Consider the following 9,388-nt stretch of genomic DNA (forward strand, 5'->3'; position numbering starts at 1 on the left):
AGTCCCATCGAGTCCCATCGAAACATATTTTCACAAATTTAATTTTAAGATTGTCAGTCATGTCAGGAATAAAATTGTCTTTACAGTGTTGTAGCAAATCAAAGAATGCAAACTACCACATGCACGAAAACTTTTCACTGTCATGTTAGACAAAACATTGCAACCTGACTCAAAGAAGTTTTTGCAGCATACCTTCATGCAAATCACACAATTGTTTTGGAACATAAAACAAGTAATTCTCGAAAGATGATTCACTATTCTTACATTCGTGGTCTTTTTCACTGCTGGTCTTTTTGACTCCAACAACATTTTCATTTAAATTGCAAAGTTTTGTTTTGCAACTAATGGTAACAAATTGAACTTTTTTACATAAATTACTTATTAAATCAGAAATTTCACCTCACAAGTTTATTTCCAGATCAGTTCCTCTTTGATGAGCAAGTTGAACTCTGGATTCTGTGTTTGTGATTGTCATCTAATGTCACAATTTTTGAATTCGTGATTGCAACTTGATTACTTAGTTCATTTTTGACAGTAAGGATTTGATTACTTAGTCCTTCCTTGAATGTCAGAATCTGAGTGCCTGACTCCAATTTAACAGCAAAACAGTTTCTCACACAAATAAGAGTCACTGATAATTGGTTTTGTCACTGTTTCCTACTCTGATGAGAAAATTAAAGAAGGGAATTGAGATTTACGTAACTTCACTGTTGTAGGTCCAGTTACATCTGCTTGGTTGTGCAGTCCCTTTGTTCACAGATTGTAATTGGTTTCCAGTACAGCTTCCACTCCAATAAATGTTAGATATGTCCAAGTCTCTTTCAGGTTAACTGAAAAATGGGTCAGTGATTGATATTTCTTCATATGATATTAGATCCCAGACAACACCACACCCACCACATGTAATGTGCCTCTTTCAATAATTGCTATACAGTAACTTATCCACAGCACAGATGGTATTTACTTTGAATGAAATAGAGAAAAAAACATGCACATATTTAAAAAAATCATGTTTACAAAAATAACATACTTACGGAAAAATAATGCTTGCAACTTTCTTACTCTTCTCATATTTCATTTTCTTCATGCTATATTAAATCTGTTGTTGTTTTACAGGTTAAGAGCATGGTAGAAGGAAGAGACAGACGACCAGAACTTGGATACAAATTGGCTATGGAACTGAAAAGTGCCCTACATAATAAAACTGATTCAGCAGACCTTTCGGAGAACGCCTGATGCCTCAAAAAATGAGCATTAGTCTTTGTTGCTTTGTATATGCTCTAAAATATTTTTGAGAAGTGTAAACATTTGTTTTTTTCCCCATGATTACCTCAGTTCCTTTATATATATTTGTCAAACTTAAAACTCAAGTTTCATTTCCAGACTATATGACTGCACCCCTAAATGGCGATGTGACTTACTAAAAGCATTAAAATTTGTAGTTAGATCAGACATCTGATTCTTGTGTTAGAAAGCTGCTGGTGAATGATTATTTGAAACTGGAATACTTCACATTTCATTCACATTAAGAGCGTAATGTAAAATCTTTATATATTGTACATATAGTCAACGATAGATTCTTGTATGTTCATTAACCATCAGTCAGTCTCTTTCTTAATTCCGCATGGAGAATTTACAGAGAGTGAAATATCAGAATATTTCATGTTGTTCAGATATAAACATTTTAGAGAGGACACAGTTCGAATTACACACTTGTTCTTCATGCTAAATTACCAGCGAAAAACCATCTCCTGAGAGATTATAAAATGTCAGGTGTGGTACTGAGAAATGGTGGCATGTCTCTTAGTGCGGTTGTGTAGTGTGGCATAAAATGTGGCACTGCAAAAATTATCACCAAATAACTAATGTTCATTCTACTTACTTTTAAAATCATTGATGTAATTTGTCTTAATTGCATGTTCTTAAGGATTTCAGTTAGTGCCATGTCTATTCACATATGCTCTCTTGCTCTCTCTCTCTCTCTCTCTCTCTCTCTCTCTCACACACACACACCAGCGCGCGCGCGCACATGCACACATTTCTACTGTTAAATGTGTGTTTTCTTAGACATTGAACACATTCCAGCTACATTAGCCTTGAGTTGGGTACTTAAGTTAGCATTTGTTTCTAAGCAGTTTAGTCCTTCACTTTTTAATGGAATTATTGTATCCTTAGGTTAAGAAGCAAGTGTACTTACAATGCATGCCTCTCATCTAAAGAACATATAAATAATACACATGAATAATTGGAAAGCTTCTAGTTGTAGCAACTGAATACAAAACCCAAAAGAAAACAGATAAATTTTATTTTATGGAACACAAAAGTTGTTTTTGTTTGTAAGTAATTACTGTATGAGTTGCTATTCAAGCATTAGTGTCTGAGATGGTTTTTGCCTGTTCTTTTATATCTTTGTAACAGTAATGCAATTGCGGAAAATAAATACCTGATTAAATACCATACTTGTTCATTTCTTCACACTGATAGTAAATCTGACCTTCATCCTCCATGTTGGAAATTGTGTGTGGTGCCTAACATCCGCACACTGCGTAAGTATCACCATCAGAAAAACCTAGCAAGAAACGTTTTAATGGATTTATGCTCTGTAACAAGAGAGCAAAAAAACAGGAACTTAGATTTGGATCTTGGAATGTGTTACTTATAGAAAATCAAGGAACAGTGATTGTTGTTTCTGAAATTAACACATATACACTGAAGCACCAAAGAATGGAACACAGCATCTCTGAGGTAGCAATGAATGGGGAGTTTTACTGTATGACTATTTCAAGAGTGTACCATAAACATCAAGAATCTGGTAAAACTTCAAATCTCGAACATCATTGTGGTTGGAAAAAAATCCTGCAAGAATGGGGCGAACGAGGACCGAAGAGAATCACTCGATGCGACAGAAGTGCAACCCTTCTGCAAATTGTTGCAGATTTCAATGCGAGGCCATCAGCAAGTGTCAGCGTGTGAACCATTCAACAAAACATCATCAATATGGGCCTTTGGAGCCAAAGGCCCACTTGTGTACCCTGGATGACTGCACAACACAAAGCTTTATGCCTCACCTGGGCCCGTCAACACTGACATTGGGCTGTTGATGACTGGAAACATGAGTCTTGTTATAAATTGTATTGAGTGGATGGATGTGTACGGATATGGAGACAACCTTATAAATCCATGGACCCTGCATGTCAGCAGGGGACTGTTCAAGTTGGTGTAGGCTCTGTAATGGAGTGGGGTGTGTGCAGATGGAGTGATATGGGACTCCTGACACGTCTTAGATACGACTCTGACAGATGACATGCACACAAGCATCCTGTCTGATCACCTGCATCTATTCATGTCCATTGTGCATTCCGACGGACTTGGGCAATTCCAGCAGGACAATGTGACACCACACATGTCCAAAACTGCTACAGAGTGACTCCAGGAACACTCTTCTGAATTTAAACACTTCCACTGGCCACCAGACTCCCCAGACAAGAACATTATTGATCTTATCTGGAATGCCTTGCAATGTGCTGTTCAGAAGAGATCTCCACCCCCTCGTAATTGTACGGATTTATGGGCAGCTCTGCAGGATGCATGGTGTCAATGCCATCCAGCACTACTTCAGATACTAGTCGAGTCCTTGTCATGTTGTGTTGCGGTGCTTCTGCTTGCTCACTGGGGCCCTACACGATATTAGGCAGGTGTACCAGTTTCTTTGGCTCTTCAGTGTATGAGGGTACTTCAAAAAGTGTTACACTTTATTATGGCAGGCCAAGTAACTTTTATTAAATGCTGTACTACGCATAAAAGTGAAACAGATGCGTGACACTACTTTTCAATATAGTCACCACGTCTTTGTAAACAACAGTCAGAATCACAATTAAAATAATACTCTGAGCTGTTAGTCCATGGCTGTATGGATTTCACATTGAAACCCTTTATGTCCCCCTCCAGTGAGGACATTTTTAGGGGGATCGTTTGAGAGTGCTATTTACCCCCTGGCTCACTACTGACTTCAGTACAATTCCATTTATGCATGCTCGTGCACAGTGAAGTGATATAATGCTTTAATGTCTGGGCAAAACTGTCCATTGTTGGTTGCTGCCCTTCAGGCTGAGCTAGATCAGGCTAGGGAAGATCTGGACAGGTTAAGGAGGGAGAAGGGCAAAGAGAGGTGGGAAGTGGCAACAGGTAGCAGAAGGAACAGGCCTAGAACTAAGTCTGACAGTTTTGTGGTGAATGTCAAAAATAAGTTTGACCTGTTGCTTCAGTTAGAAACTGATGAGCCTCAAGCAGAGGTAGGTGTAGACAGGACACAACAAACTTTCAATAGGAAATTGAAAAAGAATGTAGGAAAGTTATCGAAAAGGAAGAAAGTTTTGTTGTTAGGCAGTTCTCATGCCAGAGGTGTAGGCCAACTTCTGCAGGAGGAATTAGGACCAGAATACCAGGTCACAAATTTTTTCAAACCAAGTGCTAGTCTGGATCAGGTGACAGAGGATTTAGGTTCACTCTGTAAAGGATTTACCAGGGAAGACACCGTGGTTATTGTGGGAGGGCCAGGGAACAGCATTGACAGAGATCCTGGGTACAGTATAGAGTGTGACCTGGTAAAGATTGCGTCGGCATTGAAACACACCAATGTTGAATTTGTATCTGTCCTGAGACGTCATGACCGGCCTCATTTGGACTCTTCTGTTGGGAGAGTTAATTTGGAGTTGGAACGGCTGCTTGGGTCGGGTGCGGGGGCTCATATTGGTGTGGTTCCTGTTGATTATCTCAGTAGGTGGGACTATACCAGGCACGGCCTACATCTCAACAGGAAAGGGAAGGGGAAACTGGCTGGGGTAATAGCAGGAAATTTAAGGGGGGGAGGCACTGCCATGAATGGTAAAATACCAGTGGTTACAGGTGTTGGAGCAGCACCTTTTTTAGGATAGGTAAGACAGAAAGATGTCAAGTTCTACGAGAGGTCAGGATTGAAACAAATCTTCAGTTTAGGAAAGAAATTAAACAGCACAATTCTAGCACATTGGATCACCAATCACAGCTATCAATTATAAATTTTCACCAATCACCAGAAATTTGATTTCCACCAAGTTGTAGCTCAGTCCTAGGTAATTGCATTGATGAATTAAAGTCACCCAACCCAGTTGACATAATCTGCCTCTCTGAACACCGTGTGACCACTGGTATAGGAACTAGGCCTAAGCACAATGAGAAACTCAGACAGGAGAGTACTGCAAATGTTAGAATAAGGAAAGGTTCTCATAAAGGTATAATTAAAAATAATGTAAGTATATTTCATCAAAATATTGGGAGTTTAAAGAATAAAGTAGATGAGCTTCTGGTTTGTTTAGAAGATTTAGAAGCTGAGAATGAAATAGATATACTATGCCTGTCTGAGCATCACATTGTTACTGATATGGATAAGGTAAATGTAAGTGGATATAAGCTCTCTGCACATGTAATGAGAGAAAATATGGAGAAAGGAGGAGTTGCCATATATGTCAAAAGTTATCATTGTGCAAAAAGTATAGAAACAAAAAAGTTTTGTGTAGAGAAACATATAGAAGCATGTGCCTGTGAGCTTAAATTAAATAAAGGCACATTTATAATTGTAACTGTATATAGGTCCCCATCAGGAAATTTTCATCTATTTCTGAAAAATTTGGACTCCTTGTTGTGCTATCTGTCAGACAGGGGGAAGCAAATTATTATTTGTGGGGACTTCAATGTAGATTCTCTGAAAGAGGGTAATAGGAAAAATGACCTTGAAGTATTACTCGGTTCTTTCAATTTGACACCCGTTATTGATTTTCCTACTCGGGTGGTAAAGGATAGCAGCTCACTGATAGATAACTTCTTTATAGACCAAGATAAGTTTAACCAGATAAATGCTCAGCCTGTTGAGAATGGTCTTTCTGATCATGGTGCACAGCTAGTTACAATATATGACATAGCTCCATTCAGCAATACTAAACAGTCCTCCAAAGTGGTACGTTCAGTCAACGATTTAACAATTGCAAATTTCAGGGAAAGCCTACAGCAGTTAGACTGGGATGAGGTGTACCGTGAACCTGATGCCAATTTAAAATATAATTTATTTCATGACATTTTTGTAAATGCATTTGAAAACTGCTTCCCCAAGAAAATAGTTAAATATACTCGTAAGAAACCTTGTAAGAAACCATGGCTTACTAAGGGTATAAAAATATCTTGTAACCGCAAAAGGGAAATGTATCTGACAGCAAGAAAGAGTAGTGACCCAGAAACTATCAAAAATTATAAAAACTACTGTGTTATATTAAGAAAAGTTATTAAAAAATCCAGGAGTATGGGTATCATGTCTGAAATCAGCAACTCTGATAATAAAATTAAAACAATTTGGAATATTATTAAAAGAGAAACAGGTCAACCAAGAGCAGAGGAAGACAGTATTACCATCAAATTGAATGAAAACTTTACGAACAAAAAGTCAGAAGTTGAAAATATTTTTAATAATCATTTTCTAAATGTTGTGGATATAGTAGGATCCAGGTGTTCATTAGAAGATGCTAGGCTGTTAATGGAAGAGGCCATACCTATGCAATTTGATACAATTGAAATCTCACCCACTTCTCCCTTTGAAATTAGGAAAATAATAAACTTGCTTAAAAGCAAAAACTCACATGGAATTGATGGCATTTCCAGCAAAATACTAAAAGCTTGTTCTCAACAGATAAGTAAGATTCTCAGCCACCTGTGTAATAGCTCTCTGGAACAGGGCATTTTCCCTGATAGACTGAAATATGCTATTGTTATACCTTTGCATAAAAAGGGGGATAGATCTGATGTCAACAATTACCGTCCAATCTCCCTTCTAACAGCTTTATCCAAAATTTTTGAGAAAGTAATGTATTCAAGAGTAGCTTCACATATCTGTAAAAATGAAGTACTAACAAAATGTCAGTTTGGTTTTCAGAAAGGTTTTTCAACAGAAAATGCCATATATGCTTTCACCAGTAAAATTTTGAATGATCTGAATAACCGAACACCACCCATTGGGATTTTTTGTGATCTCTCAAAGGCTTTTGATTGTGTAAATCATGAAATTCTGCTAGACAAGCTCAAGTATTGTGGCATGAGTGGGACAGTGCACAAATGGTTTAATTTGTACCTAACTGGAAGAGTGCAGAAAGTTGAAATAAGTAGTTCTCGTAACATGCAAAGATCAGCACATTCCTCAAACTGGGGAACTATCAAGAATGGGGTTCCACAAGGGTCAGTCTTGGGTCCTTTGTTGTTCTTATTATATATTAATGACTTGCCATTCTATATTCATGAAGAGGCAAAGTTAGTTCTCTTTGCTGATGATACAAGTATAGTAATCACACCTGACAAACAAGAATTAACTGATGAAATTGTCAATACTGTCTTTCAGAAAATTACTAAGTGGTTCCTTGTAAACGGACTCTCACTGAATTTTGATAAGACACAGTACATACAGTTCCTTACAGTGAATGGTATGACGCCATTAATAAATATAGACCTTAATCAGAAGCATATAGCTAAGGTAGAATATTCCAAATTTTTAGGTGTGTCCATTGATGAGAGATTAAATTGGAAGAAACACATTGATGATCTGCTGAAACGTTTGAGTTCAGCTACTTATGCAATAAGGGTCATTGCAAATTTTGGTGATAAACATCTTAGTAAATTAGCTTACTACGCCTATTTTCACTCATTGCTTTCATATGGCATCATATTTTGGGGTAATTCATCACTGAGGAATAAAGTATTTATTGCACAAAAGCGTGTAATCAGAATAATAGCTGGAGTCCACCCAAGATCATCCTGCAGACATTTATTTAAGGATCTAGGGATATTCACAGTAGCTTCTCAGTATATATACTCTCTTATGAAATTTGTTATTAACAACCAAACCCAATTCAAAAGTAATAGCAGTGTGCATAACTACAATACTAGGAGAAAGGATGATCTTCACTATTCAAGATTAAATCTAACTTTGGCACAGAAAGGGGTGAATTATACTGGCACTAAAGTCTTTGGTCACTTACCAAATAGTATCAAAAGTCTGACAGATAACCAACAAGTATTTAAGAAGAAATTAAAAGAATTTCTGAATGACAACTCCTTCTACTCCATAGAGGAATTTTTAGATATAAATTAAGAAAAAAATATTAAAAAAATAAAAATAAAAAATAAAGAAAAACAAAAAACACAAAAAAATAAAGTTGTTATATTAACTTAAGTATGTTGTTAAATTAACCTAATTATGTCATGTATTGGAAAATTCGACTCGTTCCACATCATTACGAAATATCGTATTCATGATCCATGGAACTAGTATTAATCTAATCTAATCTAATCTCTCTAATCTGTTGTTGCTATCACCCTATGGTGGAAGACTTGAACACATCTTCAGCACTGGGATCCAGGTGTCACTCAGTTTTATGCCCTCCTCCTTCCTACTGAAATTTCTGGGGTGTTTAACAATTTGTATTGGCTCTCTGTATAGCCTTTTATGGGTATCCACTTGTCGCTGCCAGTCTATGAGTCATATCAAAACGAATGTGGTGGTCTCCTGGCTGCACACGACAGCTGATCTGTCAGTATCTCCCCTTCTGCAGTTTCTCTTGTGCTCTTCTTGTCATTTTTGACTGTTCTTTTTTTTAGTACCTACATACACCTCCTCACAGCTACACAGAATCCTATAAATACCTGCTTTTTCCAGCAGTTCACAAGCATTCTTGGCTAATTTTAGGTGATCTTCTGGGAGGGTTTGTAGATTGCCACGAGGTACCATTTTGTCAAGACAATTGTGAGAGCACAAAGCATTTGATACAGTTCGCCACAGTAGTTTAATGAACAAAGTAAGAGCACATGGACTACCTATCCAATTGTGTGATTGGATTGAAGGTTTCCTAGATAACAGAATGCAGCATGTCATTCTCAATGGAGAGAAGTCTTTCGAAGTAAGGATGATTTCTTGTGTGCCACAGGGGAGTTTTGTAGGACCATTGCTATTTACAATATATATAAATGACCTGTGGATAACATCAGAAGTTCACGGAGGCTTTTTGCAGATGATGCTGTAGTATATCAAGAGGTTGTAACAATGGAAAATTGTACTGAAATGTAGGAGGATTTGAAATGAATTGACGCATGGTGCAGGGAATTGCAATTGAATCTCAATGTAGACAAGTGTAATGTGCTGCGAATACATAGAAAGAAAGATCTTTTATCATTTAGCTACAATACAGCAGGTCAGCAACTGGAAGCAGTTAATTCCATAAATTATCTGGGAGTGTGCATTAGGAGTGATTTAAAATGGAATGACCATATAAAATTAATCGTCGGTAAAGCAGATGCCAGACTGAGATTCATTGAA

The 9,388-nt window shown here is 37.2% G+C and overlaps 1 protein-coding gene across 4 annotated transcripts in view; it reads left to right on the forward strand.

Moving 5' to 3' along the window:
• LOC126248848 (uncharacterized) overlaps positions 1 to 2,439 on the forward strand; it is a 292,144-nt gene extending 289,705 nt beyond the window's left edge. For all 4 annotated transcript variants that reach the window (XM_049950271.1, XM_049950272.1, XM_049950273.1 and 1 more), the window contains one exon: positions 1,117 to 2,439. In XM_049950271.1, coding sequence (XP_049806228.1) covers positions 1,117 to 1,236 — 120 coding nt within the window. In that variant the 3' untranslated portion in view covers positions 1,237 to 2,439. The remainder of the gene's footprint in view (positions 1 to 1,116) is intronic.
• The last annotated feature ends 6,949 nt before the right edge of the window (positions 2,440 to 9,388 follow it).

The sequence above is a fragment of the Schistocerca nitens genome, chromosome 3 (genome assembly GCF_023898315.1).
Source record: "Schistocerca nitens isolate TAMUIC-IGC-003100 chromosome 3, iqSchNite1.1, whole genome shotgun sequence".
Lineage (NCBI taxonomy): Eukaryota > Metazoa > Arthropoda > Insecta > Orthoptera > Acrididae > Schistocerca > Schistocerca nitens.